This window comes from Sinohyriopsis cumingii, chromosome 15, assembly GCF_028554795.1.
Source record: "Sinohyriopsis cumingii isolate HCF-2022 chromosome 15, ASM2855479v2, whole genome shotgun sequence".
NCBI classification, from domain to species: Eukaryota; Metazoa; Mollusca; class Bivalvia; order Unionida; family Unionidae; genus Sinohyriopsis; species Sinohyriopsis cumingii.
The window spans coordinates 116,929,207-116,950,421 of NC_142975.1; the positions used below are offsets into that span (position 1 = coordinate 116,929,207).

General features: G+C 35.2%; 1 protein-coding gene across 4 annotated transcripts in view; it reads right to left on the reverse strand.

Moving 5' to 3' along the window:
• The window catches only part of LOC149782550 (phosphatidylinositol transfer protein 3-like), a 49,489-nt gene extending 29,693 nt beyond the window's left edge, over nucleotides 1-19,796 (reverse strand). The window contains exons 1-3 of one of the 4 annotated variants that reach the window (XM_089933984.1): nucleotides 19,525-19,796; nucleotides 17,279-17,436; nucleotides 1,812-1,929 (exon numbers count right to left, since the gene is read on the reverse strand). In XM_089933984.1, the coding sequence (XP_089790110.1) occupies nucleotides 1,812-1,912 (101 nt within the window). In that variant the 5' untranslated portion in view covers nucleotides 1,913-1,929; nucleotides 17,279-17,436; nucleotides 19,525-19,796. Of the gene's footprint in view, nucleotides 1-1,811; nucleotides 1,930-4,657; nucleotides 4,679-17,278; nucleotides 17,437-19,094; nucleotides 19,217-19,524 lie in introns of those variants that run through there. The other 3 variants (XM_089933983.1, XM_089933985.1, XM_089933986.1) reach the window with 3 other exon arrangements.
• Nucleotides 19,797-21,215: the final 1,419 nt, after the last annotated feature.

Genomic DNA, 21,215 nt, shown 5'->3' on the forward strand with positions numbered 1-21,215 from the left:
GAAGGGGGATGCCAATGCGTGCACGCTAAGAAGGTTGGTGAGTAGCCAATGGGATCTTCATGTGCCCACACCTTGAGAAATTAGAAGCTTTCATAGATAAAACTCCACACAAAACTGGAACCTAAACAAAGGAGACAACCATTGCCCTCGCAATGAAACAATGAAGAAGATACGATATAACAAGGCACATCTTGCTAAGCAGGACGCACACAAAACTAAACATTACAAGGAAAGCTCAGATAATACTCAAATAAAGCAAGAATTCAAGTTGCAAACACATAATTAATTTTAACAAGTGTACGTGAAGTACGAAAGGGAAGAAGAAGAAAAAAATTAAAAGATGAAAACGAAAACATATTTAAATGAGCAATATAGGATGGTATTCCACATGTTGGCTGTAGCCACAGGGGTTCGTATTGTTGCTTACTATTTACCTAATTATTGTATATGTACTATCTAATAAGACAGGACACCTGCTCTACCTTCTTCTAACACAACCAATCAACGCTGTTATTTCAAGATGCACTTTACACAGCGTAAATAATTTGTACCAATGTTTAGTTACCTCAGGCATTCAACATTTTATGTCGACACAAAATTTTACTTATTATTACTTTATCTAAAAAGACGCCAAACTATTTCCCCACCTACCGATTGACAAGGTCATGATCGCGCCGCTTATTATGAAAGTACAACGTACTGAATGGAATACTGCCCCCTTATTGGTCGACTGAAAATCAATAAGCGTCATTTTCGCTCGACCAATGAGAGGCAGTATTCCATTCAGTGCGTTCTACTAGCATATTAAACTGCTGTGATCATGACCATATCGACTGATAACACCTGAATACTTATATCCATGTATTCCGCTTCGTTTTTCTCCACCCTCACCCCCTGCCGGTTCAAGAATAATTATATCTTCGATGTGTCCTACAGATGAAGTTGGTGACTGTATATCACAATATTATATTGCAAGATACTTTCAGTAAATGCCGATATGAATCAAGTACAATAGTGTACTCTTATTTGGAGCAAGCATCTAGTAACAGAGTGACAAATCAACTATCGGACCTTTAGTTATGTTACACATATACAAAAACTATAATATATCGAACGATACTATTCATATAATTTGGATGATACTGTAAGCAATGATTAGGAATTACTGGTATATGTAACTATACTAGAGACGAATAGCAATCGTTAATACACTGGCTATAGCGGATATGTCACTCATTTCCACTCAGATTGATATTAGCTATTAAGAAGTCTGTACTGAATATCAAGGTGACATGGAAGATACCAAAAAATCCATACGCCACGAATAAATTAGTATGTAAAGATTTTATGAACTCGAAGAATAAAAAAGTAGGTCTCAGTGATCCAGCTTTTAGGGTAAATAGGTCTCAGTGATCGACCTTTTAGAGTACCTCGAATTTTTCAGATCAACTTAAAATGTAGTCGATAGTTTACAAGTTACATAGTTACATAGTTTACAAGAAAACTACAACTGTACGTATGCAGGAACTGAAATCAATAACAACGAAGGGCACTATCCTGCCAAAACACAGGCCACAGTTACTCTAACTTAGCTAGAAGAATTCCTTTAGGATCTTCCGCATGTAAAATTTCAGGGCTATCTAGGTATGCCATAGAACCGGATTGATGTGTATGTCTAGTTGGAGAACAAATATAGTTAACTTCATTATAGAGGGGGATCGAATATGTGTGTGTGTGTGTGTGTGTGAGAGAGAGAGAGAGAGAGAGAGAGAGAGAGAGCTCTGATAAATAAGTTGTATTAGAGTTGTTACGTTTCTTCTGAAGTGAAAAAGTCCGGTTCATCCTCCAGAGGAGAAATATCTTTCATCCGGGTCCTCAGTTCAGATATCTTTTCCGAGTTATCAGTTCCCATATTGTAGAAAAATCAAGCTGTAAATGGAAATAATATAATATAAACAAAACTTATCTGACAATACATATGGGATGCATTGCAATAAGTCTCCAGCTACAGTCAAACTGCAGCACCCGACACGCTAAGAAATAAATGATTTAGACAAAGTACATGTATATGTGTGTGTACAAAGTATCTAATGAAAATGTTATACAACTAGTGATATATCAGCCTACATATTATATATATATATATATATATATATATATATATATATATATATATATATATATATATATATATATATATATATATATATATATATATATATATATATTATCTATACTACATACAAATATACCTACTTTTCTTTACTAAGTTAAGTAATAAGCTCTTTGTTGGGCCGTCTTGTATAATTTGGCTTAGAAACAGCTGTTCATACTTCAGACAATATCTGGATTAACAGTTGCCCAACTCGTCTAGATCAAAACACTTTCGGCGTATTTATGAGCCCTGTGATGCTAAATGAATTTTAAAAAAAGCATCGTATGGCTATTGCTATTAATACATGATACAAAATTTCGTATGCCTTCAGACAAGTTTGTCAAATATAAATGAACCCTAGCCTTAATTAAATGAGATGCAACTCGTATCTCTTCTTAAAAACAAACATTTTTTATCAGAGATAACTGAAAATGTGCATGCAAATGGTTAAAGATATCAAACTATACCCATGACACTGGCATTTATGGTGCCTCGTGTTTTTGCTTCGACATCACCAGGATCCAGCAAACGAATTGCTACTCCTCTCTTTTCTAATAATGAAAATCGCCTAGCTTTCGAATTTCATATTTTGACAATTTTCATTTTCACTTATGATGTGACTGGATTATGGTGAATACAAGCGAGATATGAAATGTTTGCGCATCGATTCACATACACTTATGGGTCATTGTCGAAGGGCTCCATTGATCACTTAGAATAATAGAAACACGTAACCGCTGATCGCGGAAAGCAGGTAGCCTATATATGTATGAAGACATTTATATAGGAAACTTGCATTGGTTTACAAATTTGAATGGCAGCTAAAACCATTTAACCGCTATATAAACGTTTCAATATACACACCTTTTGGAACATTCAAAGGGATGACGGCATATTTAGATAATAAATGTGACCTCAGAATCCGATTCTTTTACGACACATTAAAGATGTAATAAAAATATTTATTAAAATCAGCTTTATAATTAGATTAATGCCATTATGACAGAAAATGTACCCGATCAAAGGTCATAACTCTTACACTCGGATTTTGGTTGGATATAGCCAATAATTTTCAGATCGTCGTAACTATGCATTTCAATATTACTGTTTCATTTCAGCTCTTTTATTTCAAAAAATATTGTCCATAAGGATTTTATTTCATGTCATCAGTGTTACTTGGCAACTAGTATACTTTTGAAATAAAGGTTTCTGCCAATTCGAAAACCGATCTAGGGGTCCGTGGAATCGGAATCTTTTGGCGTAAATGACAAAATTAAAAACTTGTAAGAGTAGTGTTTTATTGCATATCGATGGAACAACAAATAAATTATTATGTTTAGTAGATCTCTGTTCCCCCTTAGCTTCTAGACCAACATGTTGTTCTCCTTCGTCTCTCCCTATAAAATATACCTTGCTTTTATTTAAGTTTTATTATGCATTTTTGACCAAGCATTTGACGGACAGAACCCGTATTTGCGATATCACAATCTGCATTTTCAGCAATGGTGTTCATTTTGTGACATAGAATTTATATACCAATATTTGCCCTGCAACACCATGTTTTAGAAGCTTTGAAAAATGCATCCATGTTGTAGCATTCACTGAGATACTTGAGATACAAATTTTTGATAGGTCTTTGAAGCGTATGAGTCTATCAGAATGGTCGTCACAACAAAGCACATCAATATACTGAATTGTAAGCGTATGAAGCTATTAGAATGGCTGTCACAACAAAGCACATCAATATGTTGAATTGTAAGCGTATGAAGCTATCAGAATGGCTGTCACAACAAAGCATGACATTATGCTGAATTGTAAGCGTATGAAACTATCGGAATGGTCGTCAGAACAAAGCATGGTAATATGCTGAATTGTAAGCGTATGAAGCTATCAGAATGGTCGTCACAACAAACCAAGACAGGAACAAACTTATTGGTCTCGATAGATAGAAAGTAAGCAAAGAAGTATCAACGAAAGGTCTTATTACAGCGAAACAAGACCTGAGTACCTTTTCGGGACCTGGAGGGAGAATGTCTTAAACAATATATACCTATTTTAGAACAAATAACTTGACCTAAAGAGCAACAACCTAATAGCACTCACAATACGGGAAATCTCACTCATCTAACATAGAAATAATAAGACACGTTTAGGTACAGAAAAGGAAGGCAGACGTGAGCAGGGATCTGCGAACCTTGAGAAGTACCGGGTGTGGGTATCATCGAGCTATGTCACATGGCGCTACGCGATGTGGATAAGCCTATGGAGTAGCCTGGGAAAAATCAAGCTGGCAGAATATATTACACACCAAACATACACACGACAGGAACACAAACTAACAAGTTTTCCCAGCACACCAACTAAGCAACCATGCGTACTTAGCATGAACACAGCACGTTCATTATTTTTATTGTTTCTCTTTTGGCTCTTTTTAAGTCGACTTCGACAAAAGTAAGCGAAAACAGGTTAAGTCGATAAAAGGGCAAATAAAGATTGATTAACCTGGCCTTTGTAAGGCTAGACCTGTAATAGAAGAGACGGAAAATACACTAATAACACACACTTGACTCCATAGAAAACATATGGAAGTCTTTTTATTTTCACTTATGTTTTTATTTTGGGGTATATAACACGATACTGGCCTCAAAGATATTTGGCAAAATTAATTTTATGCAACAAAAGGGAAACAACAGCAAGTGTAACAAGCGGCTTCCCCACCCTTTTTGTTTGTAAATCTTTTTACCAAACTAATCATATAGACAAGCAATATAAATGTCAGTCTGGTGGCAATGCCGTCCTGACGAAAAAATCTATACAAGCAATATAGCGTGTATCACATGGCAGACATAGGACAGTATGGCGATCGTCTGTTCAAATGGTTACTAGAGATATGGGGAAAGGAAATCAGCCTTATACATATGTGTCTGGTAGGGAGTTCGACCCCCTTAATCTCACACAAAATGGGAACGTTGGGGAACCAGACTGGGTACCTTGACTAGTACCAACAGTAGATAGATCAACCCCAAATTTAAAAACGATACCTAACTAAATTTTCAAGTCGAAGTTCTTATTGATCTTTTTACGGAAACACAAGATTACAGACTTTTGGGTGATACACCAACACATAAAAGCCATTAGATTTTCGGACAAATGTGGTGACTCCTCAAAGGCTACCAGTTTATACAGCTGGGAACATGCGAGGAGCTCACATGAGACCAAAAAGTTAAGTTTTTATGGGTTTTCAGTTTGTTGAGCTTTCCTAATTTCACTTAAAACGAGATAAAGCCAGTATGTGAATACTGATTAGCGCATACTTCACGTTTTTTTAAAAAAAAACAAAACATGAGTGGACATTTATGCTGCAAGTGCTGACACTACTTTTGTATCATCATATACATTTATATTTTTATGTAACTTTACATTATTTTGTAAAATTGTAACAGACTGTAATATGAGAGAACGTTCTTGCGAAATTGTTCTTTTTCTAGTCTTTGTCCCTCAAAAATTTTAGGCTAAAGGTTCGAACTTTGTTTTAATATACGAAGAACTATTGTTTTCATAATAATTTCGGTGTACATTTTGTTGATCGGCACATAATCTTCTTTGTTTTACACAGCCACTGGCGCTATGTAACAAACAATTAACTTTGAAAAGCCGTTTCTTTTGCCAGTTGTAAATGTTGCCATATTAGTTACACTAGTTGTTTTCTGCGCTAGTGCGAGTGCCGGTCTTTGTTTTACTTCAATAGTAACCATGGCAGCTGGCTTATCTCATTATTGGGGTCTGGCAGCTACTTGGAATCGTTTTGAGCAAGTATCTTTTTTGTGACTCAGGTTAATTTCAGTGTAAATATGAAATTTGGAACCTAACATTTATTACAGTTTTTAAAGTCACGGAAAGCGGTTAGAAGAACATTGAAGCACGTCGAAAGTGAATATTCTGCAAGATCGTTTCGTTGGAGAAGCTAAATAACTGATTGGACTGTTACTTACTTGATGCAAGATAGTAGAATTCCAAAAGTTTTGAAGTCATTTGGAGGCATATTTAAAGCAATTTGAATAACAATTTTGGAGAACGTGTAAACTTGTGTTTGTGCTCCTTTGTTTCTTACTCTTTTGTTTCGTATTTTTATTTCCCGACACTTAGTTCTTTGAAGACTTGTTCCTATATTGATTTTGCCCCCCACCCCCTACAAATTAATAACGATTCTTAGGTTCTGGAACTTATTCAATATTAAAGAAAGCATAAAGTTTGAAATTGTAATGTCATCATGTCATCCACTATCATAAGAAGATGAAGTTGTCCTCTCCTACATACAAAGGTCGTTTTACATCATAGATGCATTTTCTCTTAACATGAGAAAATTGCCAACCTGTCAAAAGCACACGCTATAATCTGCAAAATTCACATCAATTTCTTAAAGATAGCATAATAGTATTATTCAGGTTATGTCGTGTGTACACGCTGATAAGCTGTGTCCAAATGCAAACTGCACAGGCCAGGGTCTGAGCCAATGCAGTTTGCTAGAAGTAATCATTATAACAAAGAACATAGACCCAGCCGGCGCAGATCATTAGGCACGGATTCAAGACACAGAAGAGATTATGTTGAAGCATTCCTTTCCGACGAACTGTTAATAAAAGTAATACCTTGCAGATACCGAGAAAAGCTTATCCATATTTGGTGTTGTCACGTGCATGAATAAACATCTTAAAGATTATCACATACCATTAGCAGATCATGCGGATTAAATTGAGACAATTCAAATTTATGGGAGTGATAATCCAATGCGTGACTGATATCTACAAATAGAACACTTGAATAGCGAGAAAATCAGAAGAAGGACAAAGAAGAAGAGTAAGATCCTGATCCGAGTCAACCAGCTCTCTCACCCTAAAAGAAATGAGCGCGAAACCAATGAAACGTTACCTCAAATAAATTTTAATTGCAGTTAGATGGTTAAAATGTCATGGAGACACTAAAATGCAGGACTGCAAAAAAAGCTAAAAAGATGATAAGCGGAAAAAGATTTAAAAGAGTAGCATCACGACAGTACCCCCTAATTCAACCGCAAGCTTACTATTAAAGCTATCAGATTCCGCTGGTTATCATTAGATAAAAGTAATCTGAAGTCTTACACTAATTAAAAAAGTGGTATAATGTTCCCCTCCAAGTGTACTAATGTGTTCATATGTTATGGTTGGGCTCAAGGAACAATGTGTGGTGACATGATGCAAGGCGCATTCATTGAATATTACCAGTTTTCTGTACATTACGCCATATGGTGATCGTTTCACAAGGTGTTAGTACATGGTACAGATTTATCAGCTGCGATAGCAAGCAGTCATGTGACTATATATACCTTGATTTCTTTGATAGGAATCCGGAATGACTGTCGATAGATGAGAACTACTTACTAGATCGTCATGCGAGTGTGTCTGCTACACACGAGTGCATATTACACCTACTCATTTGCATCATTTATCGGTGATGTATGCTTAGTAGTGATGGAATATAGCTTGGTGTTTGCAGGCAAGGCGATGGGTTTCGTTTACCCGCCGACCTGGGTTCGAATCTCTGTATATATATATATATATATATATATATATATATATATATATATATATATATATATATATATATATATATATATATATATATATATATGTGTGTGTGTGTGTGTGTGTGTGTGTGTGCGTGCGCGCGCGCGCTCTTATAGGAGCTCACCTTAACATCATTATATACACTATTTGTTGTCCAAATGTATCTGATCTGGAGAGAGAGAGATGTATACAATAATATCAAATTAATATTTAGCGCAAGAAAAAACAAACAAGCATTCAGACTAAATTAATAGCAATGTTGGTTGTTTTGCTTTGTTACGGTAGAACTTACGTATAATGAAGTTGACGGACCAAATTATTTTTATTAAATAATCGTGTTGTTTGCTTATTTTCTGCAAAATTATGAAGATGTGTGTTTTATGAGCAGTGGCGTCACTATGGGGTGCGGATAGTACGGATCGCACCGGGTGACACCACCAGAAAGAGTGACACCTAAATGACTCATTAAAAAAAATTATTTCTGGTGCAGGAAGGAGGTCCACGGGGGTGTCACCATGAGTTACCGCACTGGGTGCTACTAACCCTAGTGACGCCACTGTTTATGAGTATGTGCCTGATAACAGGAACCACGGTGGTTTTCGGGTTAGAATGCCGACTAAAAGGGTTGGGTCTGAATTCTACCATCGGATCAGCTCCTGTAGTGTACCGTCGAGTGTGATTCGACAAGGCACTTGACTTTGATTGCCTCGGCAGTAAATAATTTGATTGTACAAACAGTGCAGTAAAACATGAAACCGGGTGTAAAGTGAATTGTTGATGTACAAATCTACTAGATGACAACCTCGTATAAGAACATTGAATATATATATATATTATACGAGGATGTATATTAAAATCCATTTGGTTGACGAACCGAGGGGCATTGATTACCACAGATATTACTACAAATATTGCCACCCTAGCGCTAAACGAGCAATTCCAATAATTCGCTCCATACTGGGTTTCTGTTTGGTATCGAACCTAGGAATACTGATGGAAGGGTTATTGAACAGGTATTGTCTACAAACGATCTTTTCCCTTATTAGTCCATGAAATCAAGGTAAATAACATTATCGTTTTATTTTACAAATTGAAAACAAATTAGGTAGCAAATCTTATCTTTGGTGTTTCATTCACAAAATCAATCCGTATCTTCCAGAATCCAAAGGTAATTGTACATGAACCTTGCTTGAGCTCATTTCGTGAGAAATATGAACTGTAATATAAATTGACAGATGAGATGACGGACAAAAACGTTGTAAACTCCAAAGCATGTACCTCCCAATACCATATAATGGGGTTAAGAAGTGAAACTATAACCCTCTATGGACATATGTGTGTCAATAGATTTGTACAAATCAAGTCATCATTTGTCTTTGATTGCTGTCGGTCTGCAAAAGTCTACTCCATTCCTCATTCCCCTTATGCTTGATGAACTGTTTCATGGAACCATAAACAAAAATCAATGTGTTGTTGTCATAGAAGATGTTAACATATATTTTATTATATTCTCTAATGTTTTTCATCGATCGGACTGAATACCTACTAGCCTACACACGTCTGCAGACTCTTACTAATACAATCGTTACCATTAGTTCTTTAAATTTTAATGAATAACAATGGTGATGTAGATTCTTCTCTTTAAATTCTTCTTACCCTTACGAAGACTTAAGCATTGTCCTTAATATTTGATTACAAATTGAAAATTGTTTTTTGACGAAGATTTATTGCATTAGTTTTGTGACAGTTCTATTATGTTCATTCCATTCGAATGAGTGTTATCGAGAAAAATAAAAACACATAGTATAGCATTTGCCTTTCAGTAGAAGTATTGATGATATTGGTAAATCAGTTATGGACAGCGACGAGCATAACGATGTAATAATCTTCGTGTCATCGCAATATCAAATCGATGCTAGTTATCGATTGTTGGAAGTAAAGCAAGATTTTGAAATTCCATGTATAGATATAATTATCTGACTGAAAGTGCAAGGCATACGATGTTGAGAGACAGACTAAACCAGTCATGAGCGGTATACACACAAAGAACTATGAATATCATTACGGCAAGACTTTCTGGACCCGAGTCAGGAACTCTGACCTTAGCACGGGGACCCCCACTGTTTATAACTGACATTTTAGTAGATGCATTGAGTGTTGTTGGTGATGTTTTAAACTGAAAAGTCCAATAAATCTAACCCCTTATATATGGCACGGTAGCTCAGCTGGTGGAGCGTCGTATCAGCAACTATGTGGGTTTGATACCCGCTTGGCTGAATCTTTGTCATTGTAGAAGACACTTATCACGCATTTCCTGGGCAATAATAGCCACATATGTGCTAAAAGTGTCATCAAACTCACAAAACGAACATTATATCTGACACAAAGAAAAATCTTGCGTGTACGTCAGGAATTGTTGATGATAACATCAAGTAACAAAAAGATAACATAACCTATGATTATCCCCACTGACGCTTTGTATGAGATATGATTATACTTAGAACCACTGTTCAGCAAATGTGCTTGTTTTAAATAATCCATGGTACATTTTTGTTGAGATTGAAATATGACTTTAAGGCCCAATGGTGTATAATGGGGCCGAAGAAAGCAAATCAATATGTGCTAGTCATGAATAGACAATTTGTTGCCTGTATGCGAGAGTTATTCTGGTGTTACGAACATCGGGAAAATATTTCTGAGATGGCCATTAAAGATTTGGAATATAAAATCAAACGACACTGTGGCAGATGCAACAGCCGGTGCAATATAAGATGAATGAGCGCATGCGCAAGATTACGTGAGCGTGTAACGTCTCGAAACGCTGCCTACAGATATTTAGACACTTCAAATTTAACTCAGCGATATGTGACTTTTAGTGGTCTAAAGCGCCTACCGATCCGGATCACTGCCATCTCACCTGCCTGCATGGGTTCGAGTCTCGATCTCGGTTAACTTGGGTATGTGAAAATGCTTGTAATTAGCTTCTCGTGGGACGGTGGTTCTTAGTGGAGTTATCAGGGTCCTTCCTCTATCAGTTATACTGGCCTCCATGTATAGCCTATCTTGTGCTGAAAAATGGCGTTTAACCCTACAACAGTTGCAACAACTCTGCGATCTTAATGGTTTGTAGATGACCACAACAGTCGTAGACTATTTTTAATGCATCTTCCTTAACTATACCCAATGTCCAAGGTAACTTACTTTAGAAAACATTTTATACGGTAGGGTGGGTGGGAATTGGGGTATTATTTCTCGGGGATCGAGTCACAGTATAACAGATGAAGAGATGTTGTAAGAATGGCAGTGAACTAATCAGAGGTGCCAATTTTCTGGGTTACTACATGTAAGAACTTAATTGGTCTTATATATATATATATATATATATATATATATATATATATATATATATATATATATATATATATATATATATATATAGATAGATAGATAGATAGATAGATAGATAGATAGATAGATATCAGATTATATATAACCATATTCATACTTGCACATCTGTTATATTTGTATTAGGACAGAATGTTTCAGTAAAAGTAATAAGATTGAAATTTTCTCTAAATTGTATTAAAAGTAATTTATCATTAAATTATATTGAAAGTAATTTTCTATTAAAATATATTGAGATTAAATTCATTTATTTCGTATTACAATTACTTTTTAATAAAGATTTCACCCTTATGAGCAAAAGGCAGAACTCTCTATACATTTCCCTTGTATCATAAGTCAGCAAAGAACTACACTCGGTAAGTTGTGAGATAGACGAACTAGACAAATTCCAAAAATTCCTTCAAGAAGGGTAAATGAGCTTATCTGGCAGAATTGTCTACCTAATGACGTACATAGACCCATACGATAGTCTGTAAGGAACGATGGAGCCTCACTTTGAGATTCTGGCGTACACAAGAACTAGACGTATGTCCATATTTGGACATGTCCTAAGAAACTGGTATAAAAAAGCGTCAATTCGCGGACACTCCAGTTCATTCGTCAGAGACTCAAAGAGGCTCGTGTCGTTACAGATCACCTACCCTCGCATCTCCATCAAATATCTCGAATTTAAAAACATAAAATTTATAACATAACAGGAAAAAGATATTAGTCGTGATACGCATTGTAGGCCATCGAACGAACTGTTGCTGATATTTGCTAGCTTTGTTTCGCTTCTACTGATTTTTCCTCGCTGCGTTTTATGACTGTGCTTGTTACAGACTTTCTTTAACATGAAAAGTGCATACACCGCAAGAATTAACGCTGTGTAATTTGCAAAGATATTTTATCCATCCAAGTTTTCTCTAGTTCATCATTATTTCCTGAATTTGCTCAATTTTTTTCAACTCTTTCAGGCGTTCCTGCTTCCATATCCTCAATAAGCCGCAGCATGTAAAATCTTAACTTTGGTCTTAACTCCTCTAATTTGCTGTCTATTCTATCTAATTTCAAGCTATGTTTTTGTAATTCGTTGGTCTATAGCCTGTATATCGTTTCTGTTGTTATCTTTAAAAAAAATTTGCCAAACTCTCTTTTACTGCAGCGTTTAACTTTAATTCTTGTATTTCTTTGTTGCTGTAACGTTCAACCTAGATTTATCTTGCAAACTAGCATTTATAGAAGCGATAAAGCTGTCTAGTTCTTTTCGATGCTTATTCAAGTTTACATTGTCTAAAAGGTAGACATATTTAGGTAGGAAGTCATTAGGCATCTAGGCCGTCCTAATAAGGCAGAGTATACATCTAGGTTGCCTTAATCAGGCACTTAAGTTGCCTTTATTTGGCAGAACACATCTGGAAAAACCTTTACAGGTATCTAGGTTGCTTAAACAGGCAGAATAGACATCTTCGGGTAGGTTCCCTTAATCAGTCATACAGATTGCCTTAATTTCCACGAATATACGTCTACAGCTAGGTTCCTTTAATTAATCATGTTACAGATTGCCTTAATTTTCACGAATAGACGTTTACAGGCAAGTTGCTTTAATCAGTCATACAGACTACCTTGATTTCTACGAATATGTATCTAGGTTATCGTAATCAGGAAGAACAAACACATATATTACAGTTACATGCATCTATTTTGCCTTAATCAGATAAAATATACTTCTAGATTGCATTTACAGTTACAATGGTTGCCTTAAACATTCATCGAGGTCGCTTTAACCAGATCCAATAGGCATCAAGGTTGGCATCTTAATAGTGTTTTGGTGACTTGTCAGTTTAGTCTAGATGCTAATGTGCAAATTAATGTTAAATATAACATTTTAAGTGAAGATAAAAGTTCGATGGTAGCAATTATATTTATGATTGTTAATAAGGTGTTTGACTTTCATCAGGGAAAAAAAGCACGACAGAAGATATTGATATGTATCACCTATTATTACGATTGACAGAAACTACATCATATTTCGTTATAGTGAGCATTGGTCCATCCATTAATTAATCATGTTACAGATTGCCTTAATTTTCACGAATAGACGTTTACAGGCAAGTTGCTTTAATCAGTCATACAGACTACCTTGATTTCTACGAATATGTATCTAGGTTATCGTAATCAGGAAGAACAAACACATATATTACAGTTACATGCATCTATTTTGCCTTAATCAGATAAAATATACTTCTAGATTGCATTTACAGTTACAATGGTTGCCTTAAACATTCATCGAGGTCGCTTTAACCAGATCCAATAGGCATCAAAGTTGGCATCTTAATAGTGTTTTGGTGACTTGTCAGTTTAGTCTAGATGCTAATGTGCAAATTAATGTTAAATATAACATTTTAAGTGAAGATAAAAGTTCGATGGTAGCAATTATATTTATGATTGTTAATAAGGTGTTTGACTTTCATCAGGGAAAAAAAGCACGACAGAAGATATTGATATGTATCACCTATTATTACGATTGACAGAAACTACATCATATTTCGTTATAGTGAGCATTGGTCCATCCATCAGTTTCAACATGTAACCTAGAAGTTGCATTTATAAGCGTAATTAAGTTTTAAGATACATTTTCTGTTAATGAAAATTGAAACCTAGTATTTAAATACCGTATCATTAAGACCTTTAGACTATGTATTGATGATAGATGCCCAAGCGTGTCTGTATTGATCTTTAAGTCTTAGTTCTACTATCCTTGTTAATCATTTAACTGACTTCAATTTATACACATCTAACTAAACCTAACATGGAGTTTACTTTTAATCTCCATATATTGTCATAAGAGTTGTAAAAAAAGTCTGCAAAAGAGAGATTATATATAAGATATTTTTTCTCGACAGACACTAACTAATCTACAACAATAATTAAACATGCGAGTTTTAAAGCTAATAGTTAAACGGAATAATTCAAGTTCACTACATATTCCATATGAATGGTTGCATATTTTGACGTTGAATATACTCCTCAGAAAGATGTTTATTTTTCCACAATATGAGATCTGGAAAATCCCCAGATTTTACAAGCATATATTAAAATTGGCACAATCGTCTGACTGAACAGTTTTACCTGTCAAATCAATACTCAAGTAAAAATTATGAACGCAATTTCGAAGTAAATACACGCCTTTATTAGCTATAAATAATAGATTTTTAAGGCCTAATTATTTATATTGATCTACAATATCAATATAAGCATTTCTTATCTTAAACTTTTGTGTGATCTTGTTTTAAATATATTAGTCAAAAATAATATTTCGTTTCGCTGTATTGATTGAACGTGTACTGGTATTGCAATATCTGCAAATTGTATCAAGTGAATGGTGTCTGTCAGTACGACAAGTAGAGTGTCATCAGTGTATAAAAACATTTCATTTTTACAAAATCAATACTTTTGAAGGGTACAGCACAACCTAGACACCCGTTTACTAATTAAAACTGATTATATAAAAGCGCACTCCAGGCAAAAGCAATATTTCATACGAATTAGAAACACATTTTCCCATATGGTACTAGTATATTGCAGTCATCGGTTCAACGAGGTAAGCGATCACCATAAAATGATTCCTCATTTATGTCTTCAAATCAGTTAAGTTTAATTTCATTGAACCTTTCGCACCCTATGGGACCCTACGAGATGATGCATATGTCACGTGACTTGCCAGTTTGCAAGTCCAATATGATGGTCAGTTCATGGTTTTAGCTACTCACTAATGTGTACAAAAAAAAAAAAACAATAAAAAAACGTACATTATTGCGCGTTAAATCCCAAACTGTCCTAAATGTTTTTTTCTCAAGTCCCAAATTTATGCAGTATTCCAAATTAATTCCAAAGGTGTTCTGAATGACTTCCAATAGTCTCGAATGTGCTAAGGTGCAAACATTCTTGATGTATTACAATGATATAGTCAAAAATACAATTGAGTGAATTCACAATAATTCCAAAATAGTGATTCAGTTCGAAATTAATGAATGGTACTATATAATTCTAGTGAATACTTTAAATAAAAAATTCCTCTCAAATTAAATCTGAACATAATTAAAGTTAAATATAGGAATACATAATTATGTTTACTTCCAGCTTATGTGCAGACTGTGACCTGACAAAAATGCACCGGACCTAGGTCATTTACAGTAGAATTTCCATCCAACTGTAAACAAAATTGTTTCTTTACACTTTTAAGGTCCGAATTAAGGCTGTATCTAGAACTCAAACCTAGCAAACATGTTTTCCCCCAAATAATAATGATTATTATATATAATAAAAATCCTATACAAAAATTAAGTTTGTTATATGCTGCTTAAACATAAAAAGACGTTAGCCTTAAACTCAATTACTGACAAAGGTCAACTACACAATATTATGCATTCTTATTATACATAACATATAATCATGGCGAATAACTAACACGCAAAACAAATTAAATATGCATAACACCAGATAAATAATTCTAATGAGTGCAATTCAACTGAATTGTTGCAGCAGTAACAAGCTGATCTCGTCAAAAGCACACTAATTATGTGGCTTCCCATATCCTCTAAAAAGCGCATGCACCAGCAGACGTTTCAAACATCTCACATGTCCGTGTACATTCAAAGCATGATATTGTCTTAGATTGTTGGGAATCTAGTCCTTATAGTGTACTAGGTAGTAATAGTACTAGAAATAAAACTCACATAACGTGGGTCTTCATTTTACAATTCTTCTGCTCGGGATTAAGGGACAGCAAGTAAGACTGCTTATGGATAATACAGTTGCCCTTCCATACATTAATAAAAATGGTTGGTTTGGGAAACTTGACGATTGGGCTTTTGGAAATATGGGAATGACGTAGTGCAATATATATTTGGCCCAGTGCTTGTCATCTGTCAGGCATGTTGTACATGGAGGCTGACGTTCTATCGCGCCAATTAAACGATGATTCAATGGCTGCAATAATACAACAGCTGGTTGGAGCAAAGACTCTATGTTCTTGAAATATATTATGAAACATATAACATCTGACTTGACATTCAGTGAAAAATTATTTCAAACAGCTCCTTCTCATTGTTATCAAATTCATTACATGCATTTATCATGCTTAGTTTAATTTGCATAATAAATCCTCATGATTTCCTTTATACCCTATTTGCTTCTGTCAGAGGATACACTCTAAACATCTCGTGTCGTCCCTTTGGGTACGAAAGGTTCAGTGAAATTAGAAATTTAAACCATACTTACCACGTTGAAGTTTGATGATAATTTCACTGAACCTATAGTACCCTTAGGAGTCACGCGCCCACCGATCATCTCTATCTCTCATCTTGTATCCTCTGACTTCTCTTAATACTGACCAGTCACGTAACCATGTTCAATGAAATTATCATTAAACGTCGACTTGGCAAGTATATGTAATACAAATGTTTCATAGAAAATTAAGTTTCGAAGGCTTGTTCATTCGTCACATCGTATCTATGGTAATTGTGACTCCGATCAGCTATCGTACAAAATCTTTGGTTGAATATCTGAAATTTCACTGGACTTGAGTAAGAAAGAATCTTCTATTCAGGATGTAGCTACCTCATAGCAAGAGTATGCAAAGCATAAGGACCTACTAATTATTTTTGTGATGCTTTACATTAAGTATGGGCCTAGTCCTACAATGTCAGACATTGTCCCTGATATTTATGTGCTGAGGGTCGTGGTTTTACTGCCTAAATAACGGCACTCTCAAACTTTGAGGAATATCCGACACATTTGGCAGCCCGAATCGATGCTTTTCTACGAATTAAGATAATACTATTTTATTCAAACTTTTCTTACTCCGATGTCTCTTTTCTAATAAATTCACATGCTCACACAAGCAAATATGCGTGTTTTCAAGTTCCGTTGACCTACATTTCAGTTAGCTGGAATGCTATGAAAGCCAAGAATGAAAAAAAAATCGGATTAAGTTGGAGTATATTTCTTAAACGAAACGAATGTAAATATATTAATATTGAAGCAAGTTTTGAGATAGCTTTAGTTCGTTCGAGATACTTGTCATCCTTTAAACCGATTTTGGCATTCCCTCCCCCACTTCCTCCGATTTTACCTCTAAACATGTTCGGCATACATCTGTAAACCTTAATGGCTGACCAATACATGTTTGCTCCTGCTTCCCGGAATAGTTTCTGTTGGCGCCACTGTTGGGGGTAGATTTGTTGGATTATGTGTCTTCTTGGCTGTCAACTTTCTAGTAGTTGGGCGCTCCTAACCAAAAAGATATCTAGACATGTTATGTCGATCTGAGTTTATATCATTACGGTTCACGCTGTCGCCATTCTCAAATTGTTATTTATGTAACTCAGCTGTCAGATAAACTGTGACTTTTCCACTGGAAATATCTGCTTAGCTATAAACCACAAGCCAATAAAGTATTCAACAACAGTTGCGATTGGTTTGATTATTTTATACTCCCTATTTTACTCTAGCTGAAGTAACCGACATAAATAACTGTCGCATGTTCTACAGCAAGGTTCCATTTCTTTAACTGACCAATGGAAAATTGTACTGCTAGATCAAAAGCTTACTGTCTGTCAAGTCAAAGATGAAAGATACCGCTACCATCCATATCTTGGTGTGTTGGCCAAAGACGAGCATTCGCTAGTCCTGCTTATTTAAGGGCTCACGCCGGGGGGGGGGGGGGGGGGCAAGTACTAGGGAATATGATTATCTAACAAATAGTCAGCAGCCAGCGCACGTAGGGCCATTTCTTACCTATAGAAATCACTCAACACTAAAGAACCAGATTTACGGGTCAAATACTTGTCGCTAGAAAAAAAAATTAAAATTCCGTTATAATTTCTAACAGGATAACTTCTTTGTTTTTTATGTATAAATATTTTATAAGTTGCCCTACCGGGTTTTCACGTGAAAAACAAATGGTTGACCAGCTATACAAATGGTTGATTAACGGGCAAGGGATTTGTCTACCCATGCACTTACCATGTATCTTCAATAAACTTTGTATGTGATTTGTACATGTAGTTTGAAAGAAACATACTAAGTTTGGGGGTCAAAAGGATCAATTCCAGGGTCCATATTTCTCTAAGAAGAAACAGTATTGTATTTCTTTCAATAACTTTAATTTTAGAAAGGATATATATTGATTAAACTTTGTGGGTGGTCTACATTGTTAGTAAGAAACAAACTCTTGATTTACAGATCAAAAGGTCAAATTAAAGGTCACATTGACGTGCAAAAGAGAAGTGGTTTCCCATAATAATGTTAGTTCTAAACCATCTACCTTCATCAAACATTTAAGACAGATTGCATTTGCGGTAATAAATACTCCTGTCGATTTTGGGGTCGAACTATCACAGGTTAAGGTTACAGTTCGGTTACAATGAGACCATAAAGATTTTCGTTTGGTAAGTATGATTTATAGTACGTGATTTGACCAAAATTTGCAAATTGGTTTTAATAAAGACAAAAAAGAAAACTTTTTTTTTTTATTTTGGGGTGGGAAGGTTAAATATTGCGCCAATATGTATAAATATACATCAAACAATGAAGCTGAACTATGATGATGACTTGTTCGCTAACTGATGTAAGAAATTACATAACTGATAGACAGCTTTAAAGTCAAGGTTACCTTAACAAAGCTAACTGGCCTCCTGGTACATTTTATCCAGAGTTTGCTTAGACACGGTTTGGTATATGTTATTAATAAAGATAAGGACCAGCAAGATCTACTAAACAAACACTATACAGTAGAAATAATTGAATATAAACATGGCTACTCATGGTTCACACACTCTTGTTGACCTCATACTCACACATGTATATATATATTTGTGTGTGTGTGTGTGTGTGTGAACAGAAAACACATTTTTATAACTAAGAATCTTGATTATAGGTATACCTACCCTTTAGTTCAAGTATAGATCATATATTGTCCTTTTTGTGCTTTTTCTTTCTCCTGTTTAATGTGATGTTTTACATGGGGCAACACAAGTGCCAGGTGAACAGTATGTGCAACGTTTAAACTAAAATGCTGACTGAAATGAAAGGCGATAGCACATTAGCTTAGCACAATGTATAAATATCCAAGCTGTCGTTTATTAGATTGTGTTACATGTGAGATTAGATCGAAAACTAATTCAGTTTGTGGCAAATTTTGTGGTATATCTCTCTCTCTCCCCCGTCTCTCTCTCTCTCTCTCTCTCTCTCTCTCTCTCTCTCACAATTCATTCTTTCGAGCTCGTCATCGACTGTAAAAAAATATTTTTTAAAACATAACTTTACATAAACAACGACAGAATTGTTGTAACACGGTTAAGTTATACTGACGCTTACCTTATCACCCTTTGTTCTTAACAGCCGAACCAAATGGTCACGTCATTTTTCACAGGGGTCAAAATCCCAGACTATGGACGTTGATATTTAACAGCTTAAACGTCGCATGATTAAAATAACATGACCGTGATCTATATAGTCCTCAATGTTAACTTGAGTCAGCCAACACCGATTATCTCCGATTTGTTTATTCACTGGTCTGATATAAGCAGCATTTATCTACGCACTTTACACTCCTTTCGAGTTCAGAAATTCACCACATAAAACCATTCAGACAGTGGTTTTGGTAATCAATACGCTGCCTACAAAGATTTAACTGTTTCCAGCCTCATGGTTTGTTGCATGCATATCAATGACAAAACCGGGCCTTTTGCAAGCAACAAAGATTTTACTTCACTAAATTGAAAGTGCTGAAATCCATTCTCATAAGTACGTAGAAGCCGAAAAGTTTAACAAATTATGCATGAATTTGATGACATAAAATCGAATCCTAACGACATGTACGTGGAGAGCATAGATGGACAAGGTTCAGCTGTAAACTATGTTGCCATATATGAAATATGCTGTCTATTATTAGATAATTCGTTACCTCAGGTTAAGAAGTATTACCCGCCTACTCCCACCCACATCACAACAATTAGTCCCAAATAAATCAGCACCCAAGGTAGTTACCTGTTAACATTATTGCTAACATTTCCTTATCGTTATTATTATGAAAGAAGGTATTGGTTGTAGTTTTTCATTAGCTTATATCTTTAATCTATTTGTACATTTTCATCCCACATGTCAATATTTATGATGAAGCTAAGACAGTTCATATGACAAGCTCACCCGTCCTATCCTCTGTCTCTTTATACACACACGCACACACACACACACACACACACACACACACACACACATATATATATATATATATATATATATATATATATATATATATATATATATATATATATATATATATATATATATATATATATATGTGTGTGTGTGTGTGTGTGTGTGTGTGAGTAGTGAAGGGGGACACTTTACGTACAATGGAAATTAGCATTACAGACCCCCTTGGGACACTTTACGTACAATGGAAATTTAACATGGCGAAAAATCGTGGGACACTTTACGTACAAGGGGAATTAACATGGGAATAAATCGTGGGAACATATACGTACAAGGGGAATTTAACATGGGAATAAATCGTGGGATACTATACGTACAAGGGGAATTTAACATGGGATTTTTTTTAAAAAAATTTTTAAAAGGGGTAGGCAATTCAAAGACTATCTCTTTTCGAGAAATATGGCTGGCCCTTAAAAGGGCCTTTGGGTTTTCTTCTTCTTCTTCTACTTCTAATTTCTCCTTTTCCTCCACCAACTTCTTATTTTATCTCCAACACTCTTTCTCTTCTTTTTTTTCTCCTCCTCTTCTTCTTTCTTCTCTTCTTTCTTCCTCTTCTCATTTTCTTCTTCTTTTTCAATTTTTTCGTTCCATGTTCTTATTCTTATCTTTTCCTCTTCATCCTCCTTCTCCTCCTTTATTTCCTTCATCACACCACTAATCATGTCCTTTGCTTTTCTTAAGTTGTTAATTTCCATTTTTACTCTATGCGGACTATAAGAATAGTGGTCTTCAACGAGTCGTACGAGCATTTGTTCTATCATGCCCAAATTGTCAAGGACGTCTTGCAATGA